The following is a 14,509-nucleotide window of genomic DNA, read 5'->3' as shown; positions in this document are numbered from 1 at the left end:
CTCACTGAATAACATAGACTAATGAGAAGAGCTTAATTTTAAGCCCATCCAAGCTTATTTAAACTTGGAGCCAGAAGCCATAGTGCATATATAGGTCCTATATAAGCATATATGTTTGTGTGTCTACACATAGGATCTGACTTATTCTCAATTTGAAATCAAGTTTACGGATCAAGACCAGCATTTGTAAAAAAAGGAATCAGAATAAAAAATGCTAGCATAGATGGAACACAGTAATAGGCTACAAGTAAAATGCTTTCCTTACTGTAAGTTTTATTGTCACTACAACTTGAAAGCTAGAACATTGGTTTATAAATTTCTTTGCTAGAAGCAGAAGGGTGAATCAAACAAATGAAGTATTAGGTTTTGCTCAAAAGGAGAATTCCAAGAAAAATTCCTTCTTAAATGATGTCTGTGAAGGTAATATAATCAACCATGAAAAGTAAACAGGAATATATTTTAATTTATTTTAATATCAAAGTCACTTGATACTGGTCACATTCTATGAGTCACAAATGATGTTTTCATAATTTCAGCCATTATTGTTCTAGATTATGTGTGGAAAGGTGCTCATTTGAAAGGTCGTATGTCACAGAAATCAAAGGGCTCTGCTTGTATGTAGACAGAACTTCTTGGGTTCCAATCCTGGCTTGGCAGCTGAAAAACTAAGTGATTATCAGGGAGGCGAGGTGCTTAACATGTTAGCCTGTTTTCTATGCTACAGAGTAAGGATAACGTAAAAAGCTACTGATCAGAATTGTGTGAGGTGATGTTTGTGAAGTATGCCTATTTAGCACACACTTGACTCTCAAAAACTGGTGGCTGATCGTATTATTTGCTCAGGAGCCAGGACCAAATGATGGAAATACATTCAGAGCCTCTAAAAATCAGCTCAAGTGTCAACACACTTAAGGAAACCCAGGTTACCTCTGACTAGGGAAAAGCATGATAAAGAATATAATGGACTCATTAGAGTTCTTATGAGTCATCCAGGCTTTAAGAAGCTGCTTCTTTGATTTCAAAAAACAAAAAAAATCTCAAAACCTACTTGGACTAGGGTTTATTTATTCTGCCTATTTTAAGTCAGAGCGAATACTTCTAGAATGACCCTCGAGCGTTTCCTGAATTTGAGCTGGTTCTATTTGGTCTTTGCAGACAGAGGGAAGCAGATGTTTGAGGACAAGTGGGATGGGGGAGTAGGGACCAGTGTTGTTCCCCTCACCCACTAAAGGATTAGCGGGTTTGTTCTTAGATATTGTCTCTCTCTCTCTTCTTCTTCTTCTTTTTTTTTTTTAAAGATTTATTTATTTTAGTGAGAGAGTGCGAGCATGGGGAGGGGTGGAAGAAAAGGGAGAGAGAAAACCCCAGCAGACTCCTTGTTAAGCTTGGAGCCTGAAGTGGGGCTCTATCCCATGACCCCAAGATCACAGACCAAGCTGAAACCAAGAGTCAGACGCTTAACCGACTGCACCACCCAGGGGCTCCATATATTGTCTCTCTTTTGTAGATGAGGAAATAGCAGGTTCAGAGAGCTTCTGTAACTCATTCAAGGTCACAGGGCTTATTGAGAGGAGGACAGAAATTAAATTCTGGTTGGTGTGTCTCTACCCCCACTGTCCTTTCTTCGTATGCTTTGGGCACCGCCATATAGATTGACCCCCTGTATGTCCCAACCCCAAATATAAACTACCTCAAATCTTTGGCTTTTTAAAAACAAAACAAAACAACATCTTCTTAGGCTGCGGTGTAGCTCACTGAATTGGTAATCGTGCCCTGAGCCATTTTCAGCATTCCAGGCTCATTATTTCACTAGTCCAGACAGAATCCATACCTTTCGGAAGAGCAATAGTTTTTATATTAATTATACCATTCTTTTTAATCTCCAACAATATATATAAAAAATAATTAAAAGGGATAGTTATAATTTACCAAGCACGTGAAGCTTAATTAAGGTGAAGGAATTAAGAGTTCCTTTGACAGCATTCCAGAATCACACACACACAGTTTGAAGAAGACTCAACCTACAAAAGCCTGAGTCTAAAAACCTATTAACAGACCACTGATAATATACAAAAAATAAAAGAATAAGACAGCAAAAGGATTCACCATCATGCTTTCCATAACAATTAAAATAGGATTGAATCCCATAATTCCTCTGCTGAACATAACTTGCCAGAAACATATGTGAAAAGCATTGCTCATTCACCCATGCTCAGCGGCCCTTCACTGAGACACTGTAGTTTGTCATCTTTCTTCCTCAAACCTCTTGTTTTCTCAGAAGGGCTAACTTCTGAACTTTTCTTTCCATCTTCATGGTGCCTTCAGGATATGGAGCTGCTTTCTTTGCTTCCTTTCCACTGCAGCACCCAACCCTGCCCTGCTTTGTCAAGGAATGGTCCCCAAATGTGCAGTCTCTGCCTCATGGAACTTCCGCAAGTGCTTCTGTCCCAGCTAGTTGCCATGCAGGATGTGCTGTGATTTTTCTCTACAAGGTATTCATATCTGGTGACAATTTATTACTTAATTTGCAAGATAAATATAGGCAGTGATTAATAGTATGACCTTTAGCATCAGACAGACCCAGATTCAAATCACAGGTTGGCCAGTTACCAGCCATGTGATTTTCTACAAGACACTTAACTTCCCTGTAGGACAAGGATGCTAACACCTACCTCACAGAGATGAGGTAATGTTGGTAAAAGACTTGGCACAGGCTTGGCACTCAGTAAGCTCTTGGTTTGTGACTCTTATTATTATCCCAAGAGCATTTGCATTTTAATGTCAGGAGATGACAATATCCTTACCCAAAGGAATGGATGTTTCAGGATGGGATTCCAGGCATGAGAACAAGCAGACATCTTGGAGCAGGTGGTACTCAGGGCTCACCATGTAGGTAACTACCTGATTCTCCTATATGTGTGGTTATTGTCCACTGAGGGGAAATCTTTGAGGAGAAAGAACAGTCTGTCACACGGATTTCATCGATAATTGATAGAGGACCTCAATGACAGATGTCACTTTCTCTAAGATTGTATGTGGACCGAATGAGGTGCACCCAGAGGACAGAACAGTGCTACCCAAAATGTAGACCCCAGGCCAGCAACATCAGTCCTATCTGGGAGCTTGTTAGAATGGCACATTCTTTGCCACATCCCAGACCTACTGAGTCATAATCTCTTGGAGTGGGCCCAGACATCTACATTTTACCAAAGCCCTCCAGGTGATTTCTGATGCACCCCAGCATTTAAGAAGCACTGTTATAGAACATCCATACAAGCCTATAAGCTTTGGGAATCCAGAAATACTGTACATTTGGGGGGGGGAGTGTCCTAACAGGCCTTAGAGAATGTATACAGCTTTGCATTCCCATACACTTCACTCTGACATTCCAAGGACACACATACCCTTAGAGAGGACCCTGAAAAGTTTGATTGTCACCAGCCATATGACATTAACAATGAAATAAACTTAGTTCTTATTTCATTAGATAGACTCCCATTTCTTCTTTCATGGTTTCGTTCTTTTGCATGCTTCAAGTTAGTTGTATACTTTAGGGTTGTTCTTTTGTGTATGAATTTTTTTTTTAAATTTTTTTTTTTAAAGATTTTATTTATTTGACACAGAGAGAAACACAGCGAGAGAGGGAACACAAGCAGGGGCAGAGGGAGAGGGAGAAGCAGGCTCCCCGCTGAGCAGGGAGCCTGATGCAGGGCTCGATCCCAGGATCCTGGGATCATGGGATCATGACCTGAGCCGAAGGCAGACGCTTAACGACTGAGCCACCCAGGCGCCCCTTGTGTATGAATTATTAAGATTAATAAGAACTACCTTTAAAACTCAGATTAAATTGGCATACATTTTTTTAGAAACCTGTTTCAGCCAATAATAATTTTGTTCCATCATATCATGCTGGTTTTTGGAAACATCTAAGCCATTTTCCTATTTTTATCCTCATTCTCACTAAGTAGATGTTAGTATTCTACAGATATTTACAAACCAGGGTACAAAACATGTAGTTTTTATGTTGCCTTGTCATCTTTTAGGGGGGAAAAAGTCCATTCAAAATGTAATATGTTCATAATTAAGTGCTTTATGATTTTTTTTGAATGGGGTGATTACTTTTCAGCTGTGATGGCTCTTGTGCAAGAATAAAGCCATACACTCAAATCACCTGACTTGTAGTCATAGAAGGGGATCCCAGGTTCAGGAGGTTGAATGGTGACCTTCAAAAATGATCTGTCCATGTCCTAATTCCCAGAACCTACAAATAGGACCTTATTTGGGAAAAAGGTTTTTACAGATAGGTTCGCAAGATGAAATCATCCTGGATTTGGGTGAACCCTAAATCCAATGACAAATCCTTAGAAGAGGGGAACAGACACAGAGACACAGAAGAGAAGACCATGTGAAGACAGAGGCAGAGAAAAAAGGGATGGGTCTATAGGTCAAGGGACACTAAGAATTGCCAGCAACCACCAGAAGCTAGGAGGGAGGCATGGAGCCTATCAACCTGCAGAGCCTCCAGAAGGAACCAGCTCTGCCTACATCTTGATTTGGAACGTCTGGCCTCCAGAACTGTGAGAGAATACATTTCCCTTGTTTTAAACTACCAAGTTTGTCGTAGTTTGTTATGGCAGCCCTAGGAAACAAAGCTTATTACACCAGCTCATCACAATTCCTTTTACTAGTTGAGCAGCTATCCACATTAACAAAATTTGGGTTTGAAAAACTTTCTTGAGGAAATAAGTTAAGGAAGGCTTAACACCAGACTGCTGGGCTTCTGTTTCTATCCCATGAGTCATAAGCCTTTAAGCAAACATTAACACAGTTTTTAGAAATGGGAGATATATCTATTAGCATATTATTCATTGGACAAAAAGCATGTGGACAAAACAACATCAGGGTGCATAAGCTGTTTAGTCTTAGAAAACTTTCATAGTTATAAATAATTGCAGAGCTATTTACCACCTATAGGAATAGCTTAGAGACTAAAGATGAACGGACATTTCTTGTATTGCATAAGGCTAAGGAAAAAGGCGTGGGCACCTAGATGGCTCAGTCGTTAAGCGTCTGCCTTCAGCTCAGGTGGAGATCCCAGGGTCTTGGGATCCAGCCCCACGTCGGGCTCCCTGCTCGGCAGGGAGCCTGCTTCTCCCTCTCCCACTCCCCCTGCTTGTGTTCCCTCTCTCGCTGTCTCTCTCTCTGTCAAATAAATCAATAAAATCTTTAAAAAAAAGAGCAAATAGCTAATGGGAAATGCTGGTGATAAATAAGTAAACAAATAAATAAAATATTGGCACATGGTATAAAGGAAATAAACAAGGTAATCTAACCATCTAGTAAAAAGTAGCCTTGCCAATCTTTTTGTTTTTTTGTTATTGGCATAAAAAAGCTATTAAACTTAATTGTGTTATTTATTTGCCTACTTATTTATTTTCTCCTACTGGACTATAAAAGCCACATGATCAGGAACCTAGTCTTGTTTCCTGCTCTTTCCCCAGTGTGAGGACACTGCCTGGCACATAGCAGACACACAGTACCTATGTGTTCAATACATTTGCTGATGAAGTGAATATGATAGAAACTGACAGAGGCCCTGTGCCAGATGAGGGGACCCAGAAAGCATTGTATTTGTATTTGTGTTTGCAATGCATTTGTTTTTAAAATCCTTGGTTAAAGTGTTTGACCAAACCGCTTTGGTTTGTCTTTATTTCTAAATATGACACTTGTTTTTTAAATTTACAATTGACCTAAAGCTGTTTAACAATTGCTTATTAAAAACTTACTAAAAAGCTGTTAAAATGCTTATTAAAAACTTCAAACAAAATTACAAGACTATCTTTTAAAACAAATAGGTATGAAGAATTAGGGAACTCACTTCCTTTAAATTCCACAGTCTACTTCTCACTTCAGAATTTTAAGAGATTGGCTGGCCTGCTGAAATCACAGGTTTGCATTTAAATCATCCTAAATAAAGCCAGAAAGCCTTATTCTAAATTTCTAGGGTGTGAAATTATTTTCCTTTGCTTTCTTTTTTATCTCTTAGCTTTAGATATTTACTTTAAACTCAATAAGAAAATTTGAATACCCTAAGAGAAAAATGAGCAAAGGATAGAACAAGAAGCTGTTGTGATAAATGAATAAATTTTAAAAATGAAGAGAAAGAATATAAAAAACACAAAGAGCCAGACAGTAAAGGAAAGCCTGTTCTACCTCTTTTGCAATTAGGGAATTGCAAATTAAAATAATGAGGTACCACGTGTTGCATATCATTTTGGAAAGAAACCGTTTGGGGAAACAGGAACTCATACACTGTTATTGTGACTGTGTATTGTTTCAACCTTTCCAGGAGCAATTTGACAAAATGAATTAAAAGCCTTAAAAATACATTTGCCTTTGACCTATTAATTTCACTTCTGAGAGTATATCTTAATGAAATAATGAAGTATGTGTGAATATTTAGCCATAAAGATAATTAAATGAAGTACTGTTTAAGGTAGCAAAGTATTGGACATCATTTAAGTGACCAACAAGAGCAAAATAAAGTTATGGCACTTTTTAAAATTCAATATCATCGTATTTGGCAACTATAAGTATTTTCCACAAGTTTACTTATTGACTTGGAAAGATGCTGAAGGAGTATTAAGGGGGAAAAAAAGCAAATTAAAAATAATTGTTCCAGTATTGTGTAAAAATATTTACATATCTTGGAGAAAGGGAGATAGAGACTGAGGTAGGAAAGACATGAAGTCTATGCATGGAAGTGTTTTTTAGTGGTTGTTTGTGGATGAGTAGATTGTCTATGGTGAACACACAGGCTTTTGTAATATAGTGTGTATGCTTTATTTAAAATGTAAAGATACATAATTTTGCTCTAAAGTTTCCCTGGGGTAACCAATAGAAATGTGGACAGAGGCCATGAACAGGCAGTTTATATAAACAGACACCGGGTTAGGTATCCTGGATGTGAAAAGATGCTTGAACTCACAAGTGAAAGAAGAAATGCGAATATTACATCAATAGGATACCACTTTGTATCCTTTGGATTGGCAAAAAAAAAAAAAAGGTAGAAATTTGGTGAGAAAAAGGGGAAATAGAATTCTGATGGAAGTCTCTATTGGCACAACTCATTCTAGAGAATGGGTCTGGAGGGCCATTCTGGAGAGCACATTAAGTGGGTTTTTCTGGGAATAGCCATCAATCCAGGTCCTGGTAATAAGGAGAAAACCAAATCAAACTGACTTTATTTTATTATGGGTTAATATGGATCTGTTAATATTATGGACTTTGTTTTATTATTTATATCATGGATAGAAAAAGCAGATAGGAGTGCTGCTTCTCTCAACGTAATTCATACAAACACAATGAGTTGTCTTACTAAAAGAAAGTAGTTAAAATCTTGATAAAGGATCCCATGAACTTAGATTTTATAATAAATGAGGAGGAAATGGATAAAAATGATGAGATCTGTGAACTTTAGGAAAGCAGACTTCAGAATGGCCCAGCATTAACATAGCTTGTTTAAGCCTCAAAGAAGCTGCCAGCCCAGGGGTGACACAGCAGCTTAGAAGGACACAGGAAATGACCATTTGGCCAGAACTATGTCAGATTTTGTAGACAACAACCACTTTATACATCCTGGAAGTCGGGCATAATACCTACTCCTGTCCTAGCTCAGTAAGAAAAATATTCAGAAAGATTTTATAAACAAAAAGACCTCCAAGTATCATTAGCATTGAATCTTCCTCTGGCCCCCATTGTGGGGCCAGAGGTGAGGATTAAAACTAGGAATATCATGTCCAGACCTTAATGCCAGCTAAGGCAGTGACAGTGGAGACCGTAATAAGTAAGGCAACGTAGTCTGTGTACCAGAAAGCTGGAGACCACCGAAGCGTCTGTATCTGGAGAGAGGGCATAAGTAAATAGTGGCCGATGGTTACCACGGAATTCTTTGCAGCTGATGTTAGAAATAAGCATGCAACCTGCAATGTGATTAGATCTGAGGAGGTTCATAGATAGGGTTGCCAGATAAAATATAGGGTGCCCAATTCAATTTGAATTACTGACAAATAACAGGTACTTTTTCAGGGTAAGTATATCCCAAATAATTGCTAAGTCTGCTCATTCTAGCCATTGCACAACACAGTTTCGGAAAATAAAAGCTATGCACACAGGCAAATCAACCCAACTTATTTCCTAAGAATATATAGCAAACACAGGGATAGCTGTTGTGTTTGTGGTAGAGGATAGTGGGGATACAAATGAATACATAAATATTACATAAACAATGACATAAGTGAGGGCCTTGAATGGACAAGTGGTGATAGTGAGCTGAGTATGATGAACTCCACTCTCTGTGCCTAAATCCAAAAAGAAGTAAAAAAGGTTTGCCTGCACTCTCCTGGAATTTCTTCCCTGAAGTCCTGCTGACGCTGTCTGGCTGATATCTGTTCTACAGAACAATCCCTGTGGAATACTCTGGCACTTCCAGCAAAATTAAGCCACGGGAAAGTGAGTAGGTGAGGGAGTGGGTAGGTGGCAAAGGATTCAGGAGGGGAAAAAATTAATAACTTTATAAACCTCGTAAAAAAAAATGAAACCAGTAGACAAATCTCTTAGGAACATTGCTTCACCTAGATTTACTTTTCTAATAGAGGAACATTCTTATAGAGTAAATATTAGTGAAAGAATATCAGCAAGCACAAATCCTTAACTGTTGCTGACAGTCAGCTGGAAGAGTAGGCAAAGTTTAAACTCTCCCCATTGAAAAATGACAGTTCAGTACATGTCACCAAGTAACCCTTACTTTCTTAAAACCTTTTTCTTTTTTAATGTTACAGCTGATTACAAGGAGAGCTTTAATACGATTGGAAACATCGAGGAGATTGCATATAATGCTGTTTCCTTCACCTGGGATGTGAATGAAGAGGCGAAGGTGAGTGGAAAAATAGTATTGATTCATTCCTCATGCCTTTTGAATAATGCCACCATTCTCTGCAGATGATTCTTTCACAAAAGCCTCTGTAAGTAGGGGAAGACCTGTTAACTCCAGCCAGAAAAAAAGGAACTGAACCTGTTATCTTTCTCTAGAAGTTACGTGCATTCAGTTATGTGCGGTTAAATTGCCCTTTGGGGGGTAAAGGAGAAAAGGGAGTGTGCGTGTTTTGCTGTGGCCTCCTGCAGGACAGGCCAAGCTACGTGTCCCTCCCAAATCCTCCAGCTCCCCATGCTTCATTTTAGCATGTGGGCTGGCAAGGCTGGGGCAGAGAACCTTTTTTACCTACACTGCAGGTTCCCCCAAACAGCCCTGACTGCTGCCTTCTACAGAGGCAGGAAAGTGTTCAGAGCTAAAGCCCCATAGATAAGTGACTGGGCAGGCCTCTGGCCACATGAGTCCCTCCAGGCATACCCTGGTTGAGGGAGAGGTACAGAAGGCTGGGCTGCAGGTCTCTGACCTTCACTCCCTGCAGTATAGCCACCACCGTGACCTTGAGCCAAGTCTTTCATGCTGACTGCTTTAGCTTTTCCAATTTTTCTCTGGTTAGTGGTAAAATCTCTGGCTAGTTGTGCCCTGAAGATAGACGTCCACCACTACAATACTTTGGGTAAAAAAAGTAAGACTTGGTGATACTTCGATTTGCTTTCCAGACATGAGTCTCTTTGATTTTATGAAAACTACAGACTTTCTGCTTATGCTCACTTTTCTGTGTTCTTTAGCTTCTGACCTTTGATCTTTATTTTTCACTGAAAAAAGGTTCCAGATGAAACCTAAGCTTATTTTCTGTCTCAGTCATGTACCATTTAGGAGGGTGTTAGAAGACTCTGTCTTCAAACTAATGAAAAGGTCAATGTAAACAGTTCCCTTCAATGCTTCATTGTCTGCGAGCAGGGGGAAGGCTGGGTGAGAAAGGAAACTGGATGGGAGTTTGTGGGCGTGAGTTATGGAAGAAGAAGAATTGCTCAGTGTCTCGTTTCACTCAGGTATGAAACAATGTAAGTGAAATTGGCTTTAGGCCCAAGAAAGGTGACCCAAATGGGTAAGCAGCAACAGAGTGCCAGAACAGCCTGGAGAATGTTCCAGTGGCTCAGTGCATCCAAAGGAAGGAAGTAGGCTTTGCAGTGGTTTCTCCACAGACCTGTAGGAGAAATTTGTCTCTGCGATCCACTCCGCCTCCATCTGTAGCTCCTCGTGCAAACCTTGTGATCTCTCCTCATGCCCCACTCTCTCAGAGACCAGATGACGGGGGTAGATAATGAAAGGCCGCCTCTGCAATGGCACCATGGGGCGGGGGTTGGAGTCCTTAGTGAGCCATCTGACCTCCCTGGGCTTCAGTTCCCTCCCACATAACAAACTCAACACTTCCAGTTGTCTCTGGGGCACCATGAGTGGTGCTGGGGTTATGATGGGTGAAGATGTGGTGCTCAGGGAGAGAGGACAGGGGATCCAGTAACCCTCCAGGAGTGTGAGGGGTGAGAGGCAGGCCCACCACATGCGAGCACAGGGCTCAGGAAGACGGTGGGATCCTACCATCGAAAGTGCCTTGTCACTGTAAAGCGAGCTATAAATGTGAGCTGCCGTCATATCTCCAGTTTTCATCATCAGGCAGTCTGTGACAATGAGTGCTAGGGAGTGAATGTGTCAGTGGAGGCCTTATAAAGAAATTGCCTAGGGCGCCTGGGTGGCTCAGTCGTTAAGTGTCTGCCTTCGGCTCAGGTCATGATCCCAGGGTCCTGGGATCGAGTCCCACATCAGGCTCCCTGCTCAGCGGGAAGCCTGCTTCTCCCTCTCCCACTCCCCCTGCTTGTGTTCCTGTTCTCGCTGTCTTTCTCTGTCATATAAATAAATAAAATATTTAAAAAAAAATTAAAAAAAATAAAAAAAATAAAAAGAAATTGCCTAACCAGAAGGGACAGCTTAAATGATGGAGGCTCTGTGGTGAACCAGCAAGGTAGTCACAGTGGGGTTGAATTGACCTTTCTTTTAGCCCAGTTCAGACGATAGCGCTCATTTCCCGTAGGTAGAAGCTCACTTCTCTTCTTTCGGTATGTGCGGTTGTGCCCTTGTGTTCTGACAGGTTTAAGCCCACATAGACTTTGACAAATGGCAGTGGAGAATACTTTATATTGCCTATTGGGGCAAAATTTGTTTGTTTAGTATATATTTTTAGTGACTGTTACTTGGTTGTTGCAGTTGTATGCAGTCTGGCTTAATCAATAAGCAATTAAAAAAATAATAATTTCCCTCAAACTACTGGAAGGATTTTTTTAAAAAGAAAAACCATGCAAGTTAAATTCACTTCATTAAGGAGGCAAGAATATTTTTTTGTTCAACCTGTAGACCCTAAGGTATTTCTTTAAAATATTATTGATTTTAGGGGTGCCTGGGTGGCTCAGTTGGTTAAGCGTCTGACTCTTGATTTCAGCTCAGGTTGTGATCTCAGGGTTGTGAGATTGAGCCCTGCTTGGTGGGGAGTCTGAGATTCTTTCCATCTGACCCTCCCCCCGCTCGCACGCACATACTCTCTCTCTCTCTCAAAATAAGTGAATAAATCTTTAAAAAATAACATAAAATATTATTGTTTTTAAAATAAGCAGATTGCGGGGAGCCTGGGTGGCTCAGTTGGTTAAGCGACTGCCTTCAGCTCAGGTCATGATCCTGGAGTCCCTGGATCGAGTCCCGCATTGGGCTTCCTGCTCGGCGGGGAGTCTGCTTCTCCCTCTGACCCTCCCCTCTCTCATGTGCTCTCTCTCATTCTCTCTCTCTCAAATAAATAAATAAAATCTTAAAAAAAAAAAAAATAAATAAAATAAAATAAGCAGATTGCAAAAAACAAAGTTGTGTGTTTGTTGAGGAAATAGTTTCAACAAAGCAAGAAGTAAAAGTGTTCTTCTCACAGAAGAGTTGTGATTTTCATAATGTGGACTTCTCAGGAGCTGTTGTACTTGCCTTCAAGTTCTATTTGTAACATCCACAGAGAAATCTTCTGTGGGCTTCCAGGCTGGGGCTCCATTTAGTGTCACATGTTATTTTGGTTTACATGGCCAGAGGACACAAAGTTATGACCTACAGCTTTTGTGTGGCCCAAAGAATGTTTACATATATGTGTGTGTGTGTGTGTGTGTATCATGCATTTTTGTTTATATTTCAATTTAAAAATTTTTAGCTCATATTTAATAATCAGGAGATTATGGTTTTTTAAATCTAGGCTTCCAGATTCTTTTAGATAATGAAAGATTCTGGCACCCATAAGCCCAAGTGTTTGCCCGGCCATGAGTGGCTCTTGTGAGGTAGTGACTGTTCTTTTTAATACTTTTTCTAGTCTTTTCCATTCTGGAAATTTCCTTACTTGGTCCTCAAGGACATCTGAGTTTTTATGCCTCAACCACACCCCCCAAACAACTGAATATGCAGTTTACATCTTCACTGGTTGTCAGAGTTGGGGAAAGTAGTGACCCAATGGAGGTTGACACAGTATGTCAGAGAGGAGTGGGCCAGGAGCGCCTCCAGCATTCCCTGGTTCCTTGGGCCAGGCCCTTGGCAGCAGGCCAGAGGTCGACTTGTGTTGGCACTGTTCGAGAGAGTTGCTGTGGCCTTTCAAATGCCCACGATGGTGGTAAATCTTGATCTTTGAAGATGTTTAAAGAAAAACATCAGAAATCACTTGGGAACAAATATAAATACATATCAACAAGTTGGATAACATCACTCCATGGTTAAAAATGAGATTTCTCTTGCACAAGACCAGCTTTAAAGACAAGGTCAGAAGAAATACTAGAAATATACTTTGAGTCACAGCAGCATCATTTGAGAAAACCATATGTTTTCCTGTGGTAGCTATGTTAAAGGGTAGCTTTTATTTGGAGATTTAAGTTTTGGGACATTTGTTAAAAAAAAAAAACAGTCTGGTATTTGGTAGTCTTACCATATATGTATACTTATAAGACCTGACGATATTTATGGCTTTTTCTAGAGCATGGTTCCTACTTCTTTCTTTTGTTGCCACCTTACATTTTATTTCTAGCTCTCCTTTAGCATGAGTAGAAGAAAGGAAAGGTTGTGAAACTCTAATTGTTTAATATAGGAGGGCGCCTGGGTGGCTCAGTCGGTTAAGCGTCTGCCTTCAGCTCAGGTCATGATCCCAGGGTCCTGGAATCGAGTCCCGCATCAGGCTCCCTGCTCAGTGGGAGCCTGCTTCTCCCTCTCCTCCCTGCTTATACTCTCTCTCGCTATCTCTGTCGCTCTCTCTCAAATAAATAAATAAAAATAGTAAAAAAAAATTTTTATCTATAGGAAAAAGTTGGGCTAGGGAAGATGTTAAAACTGTTAGTTAAAATGAGGTCTGGGGATTAACTCCAGATTCTCAGCCTCAATTACAACATGGTTCTGGCATAAGGATCAGCGTTCTACCCAGAACCGGTTTTGCTGGTTGTGCCACAGTGTCCCTCTGTGCAGTGACCCAAGCAGCAGAGATAGTCTTCAACAGGACATTCTTTTCCCCTCAGGGTCTGTGCAGTTTGCAAGCTCATGTAACATTAACTGATATCCCTGCATCCCCGGGAATGACTCAGGTGATATCTGGGTGTTTGAGGGTCTCAGTGTACACACAATCACAAATTGGAAATGGCTGGGGGATCATAGGGTGGTATAGAAGAAACAGCCCTGAAATGGAGTTCAGACAGTTGGGGACCAGTCGTGGCCCTGGAAGAGCTGGCTTTGTGACTTTCCCCTCCTGAGCTTCAGTTTCCTCAGCGGGAAGATGGCAGGAAGGGGGGGGGGGTTGACAGAGGATTAAGGTCCAATCCATGTGATTCTAATGGGAAGATCACAGTGCTACATTCTTTCACCTGACTCCCGTTTACAAGGTCATTTCCATTTTTCTTTTTTCCCTTAGCCAAACATTGGTATCTACAAAGTAGATTTGTTGCTCACTAATCCCCAAGATGAGGAATTCCCATGCAAGACCCTATTGAATTATTGAAGAGTGGTGAGCTCAGATGCCTTGCATGGAACACTGCCCTTCTCCAGGCGATGACATGACCCCCAGAGCAGGAGTGCCGCAAACCCTAATGACAGACTCCCCTTTCTACCAGATTTCTAAAGAGATCCTTGAAACCAGGCCCCTTATTTTTGTCCAGTGCTGTTTTCTCTTTTTCACTGTGATTTCAAGATTAAACCAACTCGATGTGCTACAAAGGCCTCTCTCATGTGACCACAGACAATTACTTGAGCATTAAGATGCTACTTAGTTCTTTGAAGAACAAGTTTCCTTTTTGTGTCTTTCCACCGGAACACTATAGCAATTCCCCCTTTACCCCCATTTCTATCTTCATTCTTCTTATGGTTTATAAACTTAGATGAAGGAAGCTTCTTCCCATGAAGCCGTTTTTTAATCCCTCTGAATCCAAGCCTTTGGAATGATCTTAATCCAGTAAAAATGTTCCTCCTCCCTCACTACCTCACTAAATAATCAAACAGTCACATACACCCACTATTACCCCATCTCCTATC

General features: G+C 40.6%; 1 protein-coding gene across 1 annotated transcript in view; it reads left to right on the top strand.

Annotated features, from left to right (window-relative positions):
* Window positions 1-14,509, top strand: part of GRHL2 (grainyhead like transcription factor 2) — a 156,832-nt gene that overhangs the window by 87,315 nt on the left and 55,008 nt on the right. The window contains exon 8 of the mRNA XM_045899198.2: window positions 8,841-8,935. Within this exon, the coding sequence (XP_045755154.1) occupies window positions 8,841-8,935 (95 nt within the window). The remainder of the gene's footprint in view (window positions 1-8,840; window positions 8,936-14,509) is intronic.

This window comes from Mirounga angustirostris, unplaced genomic scaffold (assembly GCF_029215605.1).
Source record: "Mirounga angustirostris isolate CCGP_5_RB_7025 unplaced genomic scaffold, mMirAng1.0.hap1 SCAF_4, whole genome shotgun sequence".
NCBI lineage: Eukaryota > Metazoa > Chordata > Mammalia > Carnivora > Phocidae > Mirounga > Mirounga angustirostris.
This window is presented reverse-complemented; position numbering and strand designations above follow the sequence as displayed.